Source organism: Stegodyphus dumicola, chromosome 4, assembly GCF_044657685.1.
Source record: "Stegodyphus dumicola isolate Sdum_Otavi_A_Nest chromosome 4, ASM4465768v1".
Taxonomy (NCBI): Eukaryota; Metazoa; Arthropoda; class Arachnida; order Araneae; family Eresidae; genus Stegodyphus; species Stegodyphus dumicola.
The window spans coordinates 63,674,477-63,691,313 of NC_140771.1; the positions used below are offsets into that span (position 1 = coordinate 63,674,477).

Below are 16,837 nucleotides of genomic sequence, written 5' to 3' on the forward strand. Positions count from 1 at the left end.
TCGTCAAATGTATCACGAGCTGGTGCATCATTGAGGCTATCGAGTATATTGTTGAGTGCATCGCAAATTGTAGCATGGAGAGTCTCGAGAGTACGTAGAGTTCCAAGAACAACCAAACTGAGTCTGAAGCTGAACTCTGGTGCTTTGCCGTGAAGCTGTCTTCATCGTTATAGCCTGAAGATTGTGTTGCTGATCGTTTCAGCGTATTTGTCGCAGTTTTTCGATTACGTGTTTTGGAACTGTCCTGAATAACACTGGCTAACAAATCGTGTTTTGATACTTCATAAAGTGTTGTTGGTTGTCGTTAATCATTCCAAATTCATAAACACGAACAGAAACGCAACAATATTAAAACTGATCATGCTAGTATACACATGATTATAAGCATGAAAATGTCTTTCTTATAATTAAAGCATTCTTACTTTAAGTTCCCAAAATTAATCACACTAAGATTTTAAAAGACACTGAAATTTACAATATGCCGCCCAGACTGAAAAGTGGTTAACCACACTGACTGCCATATTGAATCCTGGAGAAGGCATGGATGTAGTTTGTCCATCCCTTCATAGGAGACAACAGTGGTCCACTTATTAGGTACCTCCATAGTAAAGAGACCACCGCTTCTAGCCTTAGAACTCGCCAATGCCTATGAACAGCTAGAGTCCGTTATATTGCCGCTCAAAAATTGAAGAATTTTTACATTAAACTAGTGATGATCAATGAGCTATATCCACCTTATCTGAAAATAGCCAGAATATTATATTATTCAATAAATTACAGCTGAAATTTCTTAAGCAACAAGCTTGGCTACACGACTATCTTCACATAGTTAAAGAAATCATCAACTTTCAAAAAAATTTATAATCTTCAATATTTTACATTTTTATTTCTTAAAAAAAATTGTATATAGCAAATTTAAGGATACCCCTTTGATTATCGCTAAGTTGTTGTTTCATTTATGGTAACCTGAGTAGTTGAATGTTATGGAACCCCTATTATGATGTAATTGGTTGCATGATTGTGGTGAATTTGAATGATGGGAAAAGATTTGTAAGGACTTGTTTGTGTGTTGGATGTTGGAAGTACATTGGTTATTATGTTGTTTACATGGTAAAATGGTTGAATGTAGTAAGATTAATTTGCAGTTTCTGTACAATTTAAAATGAAAGGGGAAGAAAAGCATTTTTTGACGGGTGTATAAATGAAGGTTTACTTAGTAGACATTATAAGTGTCCTGTTTATGTGAAGGAAATGCGTATGGTCGAACGCTGGATGATACTGGCACTACGGAGGATATTTTTTACTCTTATTTCTGTTAATTTATGTGACGACGACAGTATACAGATTTTAGTTCAGATAATTTTAGGGTGTTTTTGGATGCTATTAAGGAATTTTCTTTGACTGAAGACACGGAAATTTCTAAATAAGGTAAGTGGATATTTCCTTTGTGTAGCGCTAAAATGAATTTCCATTTTTAAGTTATTTCAGTGTTTGATTTGAAATGTAGTTTACTGAGATTTCATTTAAAATGTAGTTTATTAAGATTATATATTTTTTGTTTAGCTCTAGCATAGAACAGGCTGCTCCATTGACTTTTTAACTGAAAAAATATCAATGTGTGCATGGAGAAAGTCAAAAAAGTGTGCAATGCCAAGTTTGTGCAATTCGCTGATGTTTTTTTAAATGAAAATAGGTTGATGTATACATGGATACTGAGTTTGTGCAATTCTTTGACTTGTTATTTTGGCTTTGTGTAGTGGTGACTTTTGGTGCAAAAATCGCCGCTACACAAAGCCAAAATAACATGTCAAAGAACTGCACAGACTTGGTGTCCATGTACCAACAATTTTCGCCAAGGGGCACCTGCAAATATATTTTTACCACAAATTCTAATTTAGTTAACCATCATTGAACCAGAAAATTAGAACTAATACAAGCAAAGCATTTCCAGAGAACATAATATTTAATTTTACAAAATTGCGGTACATTTAATACATACACAATGGGAAACAATCTTTTCCTCCCGGGAAATGGTCTTCCAGGCACAGGAGCAGTCTGATTTTTCCATTTGGCACTGTAAAGTAAATAAGTATTGGGTTGTAGTCATAAAGCATGAAATGCAGTTAAATATCAACATATGAATTTTTTAAAGGTAAATGAAAAATATGAAAAAAAATATGAAAAATATGAATATGATCATGATGCATATATATGGTACATTAATTTGAAAATAAGATCAATACCAAATAAAATTAATTATTTAGATAAATAAATAACCTTAACGTATTCAAAAATCCTTCTTTGGAATCTATAAACTATTTTGCAAGATTAACCACTGAGCATACAGAATGACTGAAGGCAAAAATTTAAAGAAATACTCTTTTAAATATTCAATACAATATTCTGAAAAGATGCTAAATCATCATTTATAAATCATATTTTGCTTTTCAAAAGTAAGGGTTGATCTTTACAATATGGTAACTGGTAGTTTGGCGACATTTTGGAGGCGATAAAGGTTACTACCTGGGACTTCGTGAATTTTTGGATCCCATGGCCGTAACTAAAGAAAAGTTTATCGGACAAGTAATCAAGATTTTGAAGAAGATGAGGTAAGTTAGTATTTTTAATTATTTGAGGATATTATTTTTATGCATTGTTCTAAATGTAAGGTTGAAGTAAAGGAATTTGGTATTATTGGGAAAATTGTTATTAGCAATGATTTAGTTTAAAGTAATTAGGATTGTAAGGTAATTTTTATTAATTTAATGTATGTGCTCATTTATATTTTAAGTAGTGTTTTTGAATTTAATTATATTTTAATTAAATGACAGTTATTTTGTGAATTTTATGTTTGTAGGAATTTGGTATATGTTTAAGTTGAAGTAAACGTGCATGGAAATAATTTAAATATTTGATACTAAGTATTTGTAATGCTTGCGGTATGAATTCATTGGTGACGTGTATAATGTAATAGATGATTTAGAGGTAAAAGTTTTTGGATAGTTTATTTATTTTATATATGGAAATGTTCATATTTGGAAAGGGTAAATACTTTTTCGCGATCAGGTAATTTCATATATGTTCTTTTTACCGGGTTTAAAGATTGAGAAAATTGTCATGTATATTCGTGAAATTTTTCTAATTTATGAGAAAAAAGCAGTGTACATGGATATAGTGAAGAGTGTGCGCAATGCCATTTTTGTGCAATTCTGGGATGTTTTTTTAAGTAAAAATAAGTCGGCGTGTACATGGTTTATGTGTATGTGTTATTTTGAAAAACGCGTAAGGAGTATGGTATTGTGCACTTTTTCCCAATTTTGCAGTGAATGTTTGTCATGATAAAGCAGTTTTGTTAGATAAAATTTCTAGCATAAGTGTAATTCGACTAGTAGATTGTTGGAAGAAGTGTTCAGTAGATAAAAAGAAACATATCTTTACTTTGTGAAGACAAAATGGCGGCGGGAAAAAAAAATAGAGGGTTGCTGTAGGAGAGTTGGTTGCCAAATTTTCGCCAAAAAAAACGCCAAGTTACCATAATGTAAAGATCAACCAAAGTAAGAAATAGTCATAAACAAATTAAAGCCCAGTGATTAACCAAGGCATGACAAAATTCAAATGTTTAATTTGGCTCAAAATTCTTGAATGTTACATAAGGAAACATTATTGTAAAGATGAAACCAGGAATACTCTTCTTGATATTCTGTTCTCATGCAATCTCTGGATGGGCATACTGTGCAAATGGCTTAAGATATGCATATACAGCAGTATCTTTAGAAGAAACATTCAAAATGCTTGATACAAATTTTGTTATTGTCATTAAGCTAGTCATTTTATGATGTGGAAATATTTGTCACCAAGATATTACACAAACATATTTCTATCAAAGTCTACCAGATAAGATCAGTTTGGTTTATTTGATTATGAGAAAACATGGTAGGGCTATCTGCCTAAGGGGAGGCATTCGTCATGGAGAATTGTCTAAGGGAAATTGATTTGTATGTAAATTACATGTGAGAAAAACCACGAAAACGCCTATGCAGCCAGTCTGTTGGCCTGGAATTGAACTCAGGTCTAACAACCAGTGTTTACCACTTAGTTGCTGGCAAGCCTACCACATAAGATGCAGTAACATTGTAATTGTTGCATGACTAAATAGACATTATACTGCGCGAAAGTGAAATCTTGGTTCATAAACACATCATATCATGAACAAATGATCTGAACAAAAAATTTCCCAGCTAATGAGTGGTGTCAAATTAAACTCCAGTTGGCAATACATGATTCTCAAAGGTATAACAAATACCAAAACTTCTAGAAACATCATATTCTTCCGAAGCATAAGAGCAAGTGATTTACAAGCCAAAGTATCCAGCATAGAAGAAATTATGGCCAATACTATACACAGGGATCTTAACAGCTTTGGCATTAACCATCTAACTGTCAAGTATTTTGATGAGTTGAGTACATAAATTGTTAATTTTTTTACTGCAGAAACTAAATGTTTAGTATAAAATAGAATATACTTAGTAGTTAAAAATTGATATTACGAATTACATGCATAAAAATGTTAAGGTTTTGTAGCCACTGCATATTCGCTCAAGGCAGCTGCTACTCAGCATGGCAGTGGTAAAGTTCGCTTCTAGTGAAGCATTATTTTCTAAAAATTAAAAGAAATTAATTCAATTATTTTCTAAAAAAGCAAATAAAAATGAATACCTATCAGTAGTTCAATATTTAGGTTTTGTGTGGTATAACTGGAAACACTTTTCCAAGCATTTTCATTCTTTTTTGATTAACAAACTTTGCATTATCTTGTAAAGCTCATGTTTCGCAGGAGTAGGAGGAGTCTGGGATATAAAGTGTCGTTCAGTAAGACGGGCGGGGTTATCTATTGTAGGTGGTCTGCCAAGATTATTTTGTCCAGAAACTACATGATCATATTTGTATAAAAGCTCTTCTACAAAAAACTTGGATTCGAAATTCTAAAAATGTAATATGTTTCCCAACTACATTTTTATACAGCAAAAATGAGTTCCAGAGTACCTGGTCTAATAAATGTAATATTTTTTTATAATATTTTTCGACGTTTTCGGATTGTTGGATGAAAGGATATTTTCTTGATTACAGTGATCTGCAGCACCCATAGTTAGATTGTAGTCAGAAACATTCTTTGGTTTGAATATATATTTTTTTTTTTTTTTTTAAAGGCTGATCATGGAAGTATCATGAACACTGCTCATCAAATACACATCTTTCTTATCTTTCCACCTGATAGCCGAAATCTTACCTCTTTGAGAAGCTATGATTTGACCTTTATGTAACTTTCTTTCAGCACATTCTGTAGGTAAATCTCGTTTGTTTATCCATACTGTGCCATAAATATCTGTTTTTTGGGGCTATAAGTAAATCTGCAAGTTCAGGTGACATTGAATAGTTATCTACAGTCGCATAATAACCATTTCCAAGAAAGTGATTCAATAGGTGTGTATGACTTTTGTAGAAAGTCCACAATTTGTATACAATTCATTGAAGACAGTACTATTTCTTGTATAGATAATGAAGTCACATATACACCTTGTTTTAGACTCACAAAGCATAAAAAATTTGATTCAACATCGTGCACGCTTGTTTGGAATATACTGTTTCCAAGATAACCTTCCTTTATAAGACATCAAGCTTTCATCTACAGATACAGCTCTTTCCAATATGTAAAATTTAGAAAATTTTTGCTGTAAGTTTTCTATCACATTTATGTAGCTTCTAAAGTTTTGGATTTGGAAAATATTTTTTTTTTCCAGCTTCATTATTGCTAAATTGTAAATATCAAAAAAAGCAAAATAAAATAATTTATGAGCATTACTTTGGAGTAAATTGGAGTGGGCAAAACCCTTCGATGAGACCAGTACATAGCCCGATTTGATTTCCAGACAATACTTACAGATGAATTATTATCTCAAAGAATAGCTTCATTTCTCTGTCATTTGTAGGGATACATTTTTTACTCATATCTTTGCCTGATTTGCTCTTCTTTCTTGTTCTGCAAATTTGCTTGTTTCTTTGACAATTATATCCATTAGATTTGAATCCAGAAACATTTCTAATACATCTAAAGGAGTGTAGTTTATGTTTACAGGAAAAGTTACACCTGGAACACCTAAAAAAGAAAACCGAGGAGGCCTTGATAGGCCAGAAGCAGTTATTTCACACCAGTCTCTCGCATTTCCTATACCATCACCATCACTATTGGCTGATTTACGGCTACATTCAATGTCACTCTCCTCAGTTTCACTTGCATCACTAGTATTGTTGCCTTCACAATCTTCATCTTCGGTTGAAGAATCTAAATCAACTATATAACATTTCAAAGAACTGGACGCCATTTTGCAACAAAAATGCTGCACACTTTTAACATAAACCTCTATCGTTCGAACCCTTCAGTAACATGCTGTCATCTATTGAATTAAAGCCGAAATACACTTCTTACGATATATATTTGGGCATAACAATACGATATACGCAAAATTGGGAGAAAGTGCAGAATCGCCCACTGCTTGCTGCACTTTTAAGAATTGCACATACACGTCGACCTATTTTCACTTAAAAAAACATCCCAGAATTGCACAAAAATGGCATTGCGCACACTCTTCACTTTATCCATGTACACTGTTAAAGTCCTAGCTAGTAACCTTTATCGCCTTACCAAAATGTCGCCAAACTACCTGTTACCATATTCCAAAGATTAGCCTAAAATCTATACTAGTGTTTGTTTGCTTACATTTTGACAAATGTAAACATTTTAAAACATATTTGGGTATATCCTTATGATAGTGGCCCCTGAAATTTAATTATGCAACATGTAACGAAATATAAGCAGACGTGACGAGATATCTCAGTTGTGATTCAATCTTGGGGACCAGTATATCCACATTTGTTTATTTATGGTGGTAAAAGATAAAATGACCTACACATATTTTATGTGTTAATGAAACTGTAGGATTGATTAAAAAAATTCCTAACACATTTATTGGGAAAAAAAATCAAGTGGGAATACATGCAGCATATGCATTTCAAACTGGTATACTTAGACTAATTGTAATAGCTAAAATATAAGCAAAATAATTAAAAGATCACAGGGCTATGTATAAAATTACTTTAAGAAAAATTTTCAGAATTTGATCTGATCTATATTTACATATGACTTTTCTAAACTTTATGGTTAACAAGGTAGCACTTGGCACTAAATATTGACATGAAATCTAGCAACAAATAGGAATGGAAACATTAATGATACACACATTTCATGAAACAAATGGCTATTTTATTTCATTAAAAATAAATACATAAAACAAAGACAAATGCAGAATGAAAATAAAGCAAAGGTTATCTTTCCCCCAAATATTTAGCACGTCCTTGATGTTGTTTTGTTATTATTAACAAAACAACCCTCAAAAATTAATTTGTGACAATTTTACCATTTGAGCAACTTTGTCACTAAACCCAGTAAGCTCTTAATGCATGGCTATCGAGACTGCAGTGCATACTCTCAGCTATTAAATGGGGCTATGATACATACGTTAATAAGCTTTTATTTAAAATGTCATAAAATTTCGCTGTTCTGGTTATTATTCCATGGATAAATTAAAATAGTATGTGATAAAATTTACAGATTACTCAGAATAATTCATAGTCTTATAATGATCTATACAGCTCTCATACTTTTCATAAAACAGGTCTGAAACCAATGATTTATGTCAAACCATGTGGAAGCTATCTACAGATTTAATATCACCCATGTTCAGCGGCCTTAGACACTGGTGGGCCTATATCCCGCGCGATTTATCTATTGGATCCATAGTGATTGCACACATTAAACAATTATCATCCAATAATTCATAAAAAAGCGGTTAAATAACTTACTTTGCTTGAGCATTATTAGAAAACAGATCAGGATCACGACCCGTTATTCGTTTAATTGTTTCTTCGGCTTCACTTAATTCCTTTTTAGTATTCTCAAACTGTTCCAATAACGACTGATATGAAACTGAACAAGCCATAATGCATTCGACTTAAACAAATGCACAATATTGTAATTTTATGAAGAAATAACAGCTTTACACCTAATAGAGGCTATAAGTAGTTAATTTGTAAAGTATATGAATTCACTGAAAATGAAAATGCTTTCATATGCCAATTATACATATATCTCGAATATGTATGAAAGATTAGCATGCATGGTCATCAAACATTTTTTGCGAAATAAACTTTATTAGGTCTAGAGTTTTTGAAACACAAATTACCACTTTCACCTATCCAATATTGTGTTTTCTTTATTTTCAGCGCATGCGTCTAAAGGAAAACCGAATAAAAGTTTAAGTTATTTTCCCATTTACTTTGCTTTTACATAAATATGTTAGATAATGCCTGAGTTTTCGAATTAAATCTGTATGTAAATATTGAATAATTCATCAGTAATTTAAAAACTTAACTAATGTGTAATTTATTTTCAATTTATTACTGTACATTTTTGAAGTTTTTAGAAATTAAAAAAATGGCTATAATCACGGAGTATGTCTCCTTGGTAATCGTATTGGTAGGACTCAATCGTATTTTTTAGGCCATTTTTATAGTTCTTTTTCTTTTCTTTCTATAGGCTCTCCTTTTTTTTTTTACATTAACTTTGGACCATTTATTTTATTTTTATTTTGTCCCATCTTTCCTTCCTGGCCTTTCGAACTCGTATAAAGAGTACGAAGTTTCTTTTTTATCTCTTCTGAAATATCTTTCTTTTTTATTCCGTTTGCGTTTAAGCTTGATTTTTCACCCGTCGGTGCAGAAAGATTTAGCGGGTGCAAAACAAGATGTCTGTCTACTTTGTCTGTCTGTCTGTCTAAAATTTGTTGTAACACGCAAGATCAGTAAAATCTATTTTAGAAACCTTTAAACAAGCTTTATACTCCGTCTCTGGAATTCGCATCGCTGCGGTAACTTCTGTTATTTTATTATCATTTGTATTTAAGTGCCACTAATGATACATGCGTAAATATGTTTCCATTTAAAATATCTAACGATTTTGGTGTTTTGTTTATTATTTCATGGATGAGTTAAATAAAAATAAAATAAGCCATAAAATATATCATAGTATGATTTATACCAGGTCTTCTTTTTTCATTCGCGACCACCAGGACAACATAATATTTACGAAAACTTTGTGGGACCCCCATAAGCATTGCGCAAATCCGCCCGCACACGTGTATGAAACTCAGTTTTTTTACTTGTACTGTAATATACTATTGCAGTTTTAGGACATTAACTTTAATTTCTAATTTTAAGACATAGAACAATGTGAAAATTTTAAATAAGTAACAGACGAAATGACAGCGTCACGTGCAAAGCAAGTAAAATGAATTTTTCTATTATAAAAAGAATGCTTCGAAACGTTTTTCTTTTTTCATTGCCTGCATTGTCTTATCTTTATCTATTTTCAGATATATTGTGTAAAAATATTTGGTAATTGTAAAATTATTATAAAATGAGTTATTAAGAAATATCAAAACTGCTCAATGTTTTGGTGATCCCTTGCTGCAGACGACGACCCACAGTTTAAGAAACGCTGATTTATACTAATAATATTGATTTGTACAGATTTTGGACATTTCATAAATATTCACGTTTTAAAAGTATCCATTCATTTATATGTCCAGCGGTGAAGTCATTGAAACGCTGGTAGTTCAATCCGGATTCGATTCCAGGCAAACGGGCGTTTTCATGTTTTTTCTCATGTGTAACATGGATATGAGTCTGTAACTCTTTAAAAGTCCTCCACGAAGGCATTCTCTTCTTAGATAACCCTTGCATGTTTTGTATAAATAAACCAAACCATTTTTATATCCTCAGTCCAGGAAAATATTTTGTATATATGTAATCAAAAGATAAATAAAATCTTTCGTAGTGGTGAACTTACTAACAGGGTCTCTTTTTATCATGTGATAAAGCGAAAGAATTGCACTAAGGAGCAAGGTAGACAGTAGGTTTATCAGGAATGAAATTTAAATCTTCATCATCACCACGCTCTTCAACATCAATTGTCTGGTTTGTATTCTGTGACGCAGGGTCACCCTTTTTCCTGACCTTCAGTTCCACCGCCACTCTTCAGGACCATCAACTGTCAGGAGCCGGTAAAGCGGCATATACTTGCTGCACACCGGCAATATAGACATGGACTGGACTGGACTGGACTGGACTGGACAGTAGGTATTTTGCAGCCTGTGCAATTTCTGCGCATCCTGAATTCTGCTTCTTCCAAATTAAACATTTTTTGTCATTTCAACATTCTTCTTTTCAATGCTTTTAAAAATTTTGCTGCATGGTGCAGCTGCACAGGTTGCACCGATCCTGATTTTGATCCTGCACCGATTTTGAATGTGTAATACAGTCAAAAGTCTTTAATTCGGACTCGTCGGGACTTTGGCGATTCTGGATTATCGATTTTTCCGTATTATAGATCATCAGTTTAAATCTGGTAAGATGGCATGCAGAAATTATAAAGTTAAAAATATGAAACCGTAATTTATAAAATAATGAGCAATTATGATCTAAAGGGTATCAAAATTTACAAAAAAAGAAGGGTTGATCTTTACAATATGGTAACTGGTAGTTTGGCGATAAAGGTTACTACCTGGGACTTTGGTAATAATGTGAGCAGTACTCAGTTTCGATTACGCATTATTTTGCGTGAGGGAAATGAGAGATCATGAGATATGTCATGTGATATTAATGGACGAATTAAAGTTCTTTAATCGGAAAGGGGGGGAAATCGGCAAAAAATCTGGAAATTTTGTATTTAGCTTTATTCTGTGTTGTGTGAAACAGTGTTGCGTAATTTTTGGATCCCATGGCCCTAACTAAAGTGAATTTGAAATGGGTATTTAGGCATTGTGATAAAGAGAAGTTTGCTTTTTATTTAGCGGAGGAAGTATGGAGGAAAAATTCGCAGAAAAAATCTTTCGATAATTTTATTGAATGAATTAGAAAAGTGTATCCGCCACGTAATCAAGATTCTGAAGAAGATTAGGTAAGTTAGTATTTTTAATTATTTGAGGATATTATTTTTATGCATTGTTCTAAATGTAAGGTGGAAAGGAATTTGGTATTATTAGGAAATTGTTATTAGCAATGATTTAGTTTAAAGTAATTAGGATTGTAAGGTAATTTTTATTAATTTAATGTATGTGCTCATTTATATTTTAAGTAGTGTTTTTGAATTTAATTATATTTTAATGAAATGATAGTTATTTTGTGAATTTTATATTTGTAGGAATTTGGTATACGTTTAAGTTGAAATAAACGTGCATGGAAATAATTTAAATATTTGATACTAAGTATTTGTAATACTTGCGGTATGAATTCGTTGGTGACGTGTATAATGTAATAGATGATTTAGAGGTAAAAGTTTTTGGATATTTTATTTATTTTATATGTGGAAATGTTCATATTTGTAAAGGGTAAATACTTTTTCGCGATCAGGTAATTTCATATATGTTCTTTTTACCGGGTTTAAAGATTGAGAAAATTGTCATGTATTTTCGTGAAATTTTTCTAATTTATGAGAAAAAAGCAGTGTACATGGATATAGTGAAGAGTGTGCGCAATGCCATTTTTGTGCAATTCTGGGATGTTTTTTAAGTAAAAATAAGTCGACGTGTACATGGTTTAGTGATATTTTAATTAAATGATAGTTATTTTGTGAATTTTATGTTTGTAGGAATTTGGTATACGTTTAAGTTGAAATAAACGTGCATGGAAATAATTTAAATATTTGATATTAAGTATTTGTAATACTTGCGGTATGAATTCGTTGGTGACGTGTATAATGTAATAGATGATTTAGAGGTAAACGTTTTTTGATATTTTATTTATTTTATATGTGGAAATGTTCATATTTGTAAAGGGTAAATACTTTTTCGCGATCAGGTAATTTCATATATGTTCTTTTTACCAGGTTGCAGTGAATATTTGTCATGATTAAGCAGTTTTGTTTGATAAAATTTCTAGCATAAGTGTAATTCGGCTAGTAGATTGTTGGAAGAAGTGTTCAGTAGATAAAAAGAAAAGAAACATGTCTTTACTTCGTGAAGACAAAATGGCTGCGGGGAAAAAAAAATAGAGGGTTGCTGTAGGAGAGTTGGTTGCCAAATTTTCGCCAAAAAATCGCCAAGTTACCATAATGTAAAGATCAACCAAAAGAAGCTTAATATTTATTTGTTTACTTTATTAAACATTTCGGCTAATCTTTAGAATATGGTAATAGGTAGTTTGGCGACATTTTGGTAAGGCGATAAAAGTTACTAGCTAGGACTTTAGCAATAATCTGAGAAGTACACAGTTCGAATCCCAGATTATTTTGTCTTGGAGAAATAAGAGATCATGAGACATGTAATGTGACATTTTCCGGAAAATTCCGATCGTGATTGTAGCTAATAAGCACTTAGAAACAATTTCGCTGCTAAAGTGCAGAATCGCCCACTTATTTGTTCGGCGCTTTTTACAAGAGTAAGAAGAATTAGATTTTTGTTAATTTTCTTTGACTTTTCTAAGTGAAAATAGGTCGATGTGTACATAGATAAAGTCAAGATTGTGCGCAATGCCATTTTTGTGCAATTCTGGGATGTTTTTTTAAGTGGAAATAGGTGGACGTGTACATGGATACCGTGTATGTGCAATTCTTAAAAACGCGGCAAGCGGTTTGCGATTCTGCACTTTCTCCCAATTTCGCTCCTAATCTTCGTCATAATTAAGCATTTATGTTCCATAAAAGTTCTAGTATAAACGTAATTCGGCTAGCAGATTGCTGGAAAAAATGTTGAGTTAAAAAAAAAAAAAATGCCTTTACTTCGTGAAAACAAAATGGCGTCCAAAACGAAACTAGCAGGTTGCTGTAGCAGGGTTTGTCGCCAAATTTTTGCCAAAAAATCGCCAAGTTACCATAATGTAAAGATTCACCAACATTTCTTTTAACACGCGCATGCGTACCTTACGCATAGCCGAAATTAGAAAATTGCAACCAGAAAACTATTTGATTTGTATTCGTGATATTTATAATGACGAGGAATTTGATTTAAATCATATCAAAGACGGAGTACATCGAGATTAAATACTACATTTAGTAAGGAATTATAAGCCGAATAAAATAAAAACATCTGCCCTGAAGATAACGATAGTGCTGACAGATCAACTTCCCGTTAATTGCGCGCCGCGACGTCCCCCCCCCCGGCGCAGAGCAGCGTGAAATTGATAAACAAAGGATATACCTTTATCCATTTTTTGTAGCAATTCGTGTTTTGTTTGATGGGCATCGAAACATACTTTCGTTTTCTAGATCCTTTGGGAGCTCCAGCATCGGAAATTCTATTTGACATAATCGAAAGTTCAAGCTTACTTTTATAAAAGTGCTCTTACAGTCTGCAAAAAATAATAAGCCGGATCCAATTCGAAGATTAAGGAACAACGCAATCATCAACATTAACTGAAATAGATAATTTTAGCTTATACCGTCCGTTATACATTAAACGAGCAGGCGAAAACGTATTCTGCGCTTGCGCAGTCGTAACTGTCTTGCGCGCACGCGTAAAATGCTTTGCGCAGAAAGATTTTAGCTTTGAGGTCCGGATTATAGATCATTCCGGATTATGGGTGTGCAAATTAACAACTTTTGACTGTACAGTTTTTGTCATAGTGTGATTTCTTAAAGGATTTCTAGTTATAGCTGCAACTTTAGTATGAGCAAAAAATAACGCATTGATAGATGTGAAACAATCAGTTTGGGAACAGTTTTACAAACGTTAGCATCCTATCTATATAAAAAAATTTTATAATGTTTCAGATACCAATATTTTATTTGAGCATAGAATAAGAACCTTTGGCATTGTGTGAATAGAGGTTTACCTACATATTTAAAAAATACAAATTTTCAGGAAGTGTCATAAGTATATTATTCGGGGTAAAAAAAATCTTTGTTGCAGATTTGAGAAATGAAAAAAATGGGTCAGAATGATTGGCAGTATTCATTCAACTATTTGGGAAAACTCGGATAAGTGACACTTGGCATTTTTCCGCATCTTGAATCGCGAAAAATCACCATATCCCCAGGAAAAATATTTTAAAGCCAAGAGGGAAATGGCATCAAAAGGCACTTTCAAAAAATTCCCTCTTCAGCCCAATATCAGAGGAAAAGCTCTGCTGGGCGAAAAGGCAAAGTGTAGCGTTTGCATTGATATGATAAACCATACACATAGAACACATTGTAAATGATTAATTATTGTTGCGATTAAGTAAACCTATGTACTTTATTTCATCTTTGTATTATGAGTTATATATGCTGGAGTATATATAACTCCAGCATTATTAACTTATATACTTCTCTTTTTTAATTCTTACCATTAATTTGAACAATTATCTGTAATAATGGTTATATGTTTGAAAACACGTTCTTTATGTAAATTCAGTAATGATCATGAAAATGTGATATATATCCCATAGTTAAAATGAAAGTTTAAAAAAATAAAATATGCTTGTATCTCCACAATAATATTGCATCCTCGAAATGTATTCCCGTCTATTCAATCATCCAGTCAGGTTTATATTTTACATTCCAGATTCTTTTATGCACATAATTTTGAATAATAAGGTTAAGAGGGTTATTTTTTTCTTGTTTAAGTGCGAAAATAATTTTCATGTAGGTAATCAAAGAAATGTAATCCTGATTTGCATAACTGCAGGTAAACAAGATTTGTAAGAAGCGTTTCTATGGGTTTTCACAATGTTATGCAATTGTTTAAATTTCAGAAAGAGACCAATCAAATAGAATAGGTAAGGTTATTTGAATTTGTCTCTATTTATTCCATAAAAAGTTAAATCCTAAAATATTATTTTTGTGCAATTTGAACATTGTCTATAACAGTGGTTTCAAACTGTCGACCCTCGAAGCAATTTGGTGTGCTCGGCAAATGTATTTCAGTTATGCATTTGTTGCAAATACAATGATGCAAAGATTTCTATGTTTTACTTATTTGAAGTTTCAGTTTATTTTACATTTATTACTATTAAACATGAATATGAGTAACAGGTCAGAAAAATCTATAAATAGAAATCGTATTAAACGATTTGAAGATGCAAATTTAATTAACTTTTTTTTTTTTTATTTTAAATAAAGAAATGCTCATGTTTTGGCTAATGGTTTAGATTTTTTACTGATACACCCAACTTTTAATCCACAAAATCCTCTATATAAAGAAATCAGTGAAATATGCTTGGCGTAGAAAAACAGCAGAGTGATGTTTGTTTAATATTTTATGCTAACTTATTAGCATTTCAAAGTCTGATTATCATTTTATTGCATTTATAACAATTATATTTGAATATAAATTTGATTATGAGGGATTAAAAAACTGCTTTTATGATATAGGGTTTAACAAACTCTGTAAGGAATTAAAGAGTTATTTATTTGTGAACCTTAAAATTCTATTACAGTCAAAAGTCGTTAATCCAGACTCGTCGGGACTTCGTCGATTCCGGATTATAGATCATCAATTTAAATCTGGTAAGATGGCATGCAGAAATTATAAAATTAAAAATATGAAACCGTAATTTATGAACTAAAGAACAATTATGATCTAAAGGGTATCAAAATTTACAAAAAAAAAAAAAAAAAAGCTTAATATTTATTTGTTTACTTTATTAAACATTTCTTTTGAGGTAAGTTGTTTAAGTTGCTTCGTTTTTTGTGTGATAATACATTCTCTTTAATTCTATAAACAGACATAATTTCTTGTTCAGTTACAAAGTTCCTCTGTTCAAGTCCTATAATTGCTGTGTCTACCGACTAATTTGTCAATCGAAATTTTTTCGTTTTCAATAACCTCTGTAACTTTCTTCGCTGTCGGAAGCGAATTATAATGACGAGGAATTTGATTTAAATCATATCAAAGGCGGAGTACATCGAGATGAAATACTACATTTAGTAAGGAATTATTGTTAGAAGACTAGTAAATGATGGAGTGTTTGACCTTGAATTTATCACCAGTAAATTAAATACTGCCGACTTATTTACAAAAGCAGCGACTGCTGTTAATTTAAGAAAGTTTTGTTTAGATGTTTTCAGTGTTTAAAGACAATAAGTGTTTTCGTATAATAGAATTGAACTATGAACTTCTGTGAAAGTTTTGTTTTTGTCTTTGCATGGGGAAAAGAGGGCCGTTTGTTGGCTTTAGTTTTCCACATGCAAATTTTGATCGGAGGTCGATCGGCGGTAAGCTAACGTGGTTGCCGCTGATTGGCCGATGACGTCAAGATCGGCGGGTTGGCCGAGTATAATACATATGTTCGCCGGTATCGGCGAATCTTGTTTTGTTTCTTGTTCTCTTGTGTGATTATCAGTTAGCATTATGCTAGTTTGCTTTCAATCAAATGTTTTTAAAATGTAAAGGCTACAGTATTAGCTCTTTTATTTTATTTACGGAATAAAGCAAGAGTTTTATTTAGTTTAGTCTTAGCTTTATTTAAGGGAATCAAAACATGCTTTGCCTTTATCACCACTGCCAACAGGGTTATGGGCCCAGCGCCAACAGCTAATCAGTCATCCAGTTCAACTCAGCGTTGAAGGAATGTAGGTGAAGAGGGCCGTTATCCACGAAAAGAAGCTGACCTGTCTTAGAAGTTTGTTCAAGTCGTTGTGCTCACACTTAATTGAAGATGTCATTACTACCTGAAGGTTTTGAGTTGTTAAACCATGACAACTGGGATCGATGGAAAGTCGACATGTTCAAGTGGTAAAGAAGCGTGG

General features: G+C 32.2%; 2 protein-coding genes across 4 annotated transcripts in view; one reads left to right on the forward strand and one right to left on the reverse strand.

Moving 5' to 3' along the window:
- Positions 1 to 8,340, reverse strand: part of Pnn (desmosome associated protein-like protein pinnin) — a 32,781-nt gene extending 24,441 nt beyond the window's left edge. The window contains exons 1-2 of the mRNA XM_035351824.2: positions 7,918 to 8,340; positions 2,000 to 2,074 (exon numbers count right to left, since the gene is read on the reverse strand). Of these exons, the coding sequence (XP_035207715.2) occupies positions 2,000 to 2,074; positions 7,918 to 8,054 (212 nt within the window). The 5' untranslated portion in view covers positions 8,055 to 8,340. The remainder of the gene's footprint in view (positions 1 to 1,999; positions 2,075 to 7,917) is intronic.
- Positions 8,341 to 8,822: 482 nt separating this feature from the next.
- l(1)G0004 (RNA-binding protein pno1) overlaps positions 8,823 to 16,837 on the forward strand; it is a 57,321-nt gene continuing 49,306 nt past the window's right edge. Inside the window, exon 1 of one of the 3 annotated variants that reach the window (XM_085815023.1) lies at positions 8,823 to 8,981. The gene's annotated coding sequence lies outside the window, so the exon portion shown is untranslated. The remainder of the gene's footprint in view (positions 8,982 to 16,837) is intronic. The other 2 variants (XM_085815022.1, XM_085815024.1) reach the window with 2 other exon arrangements.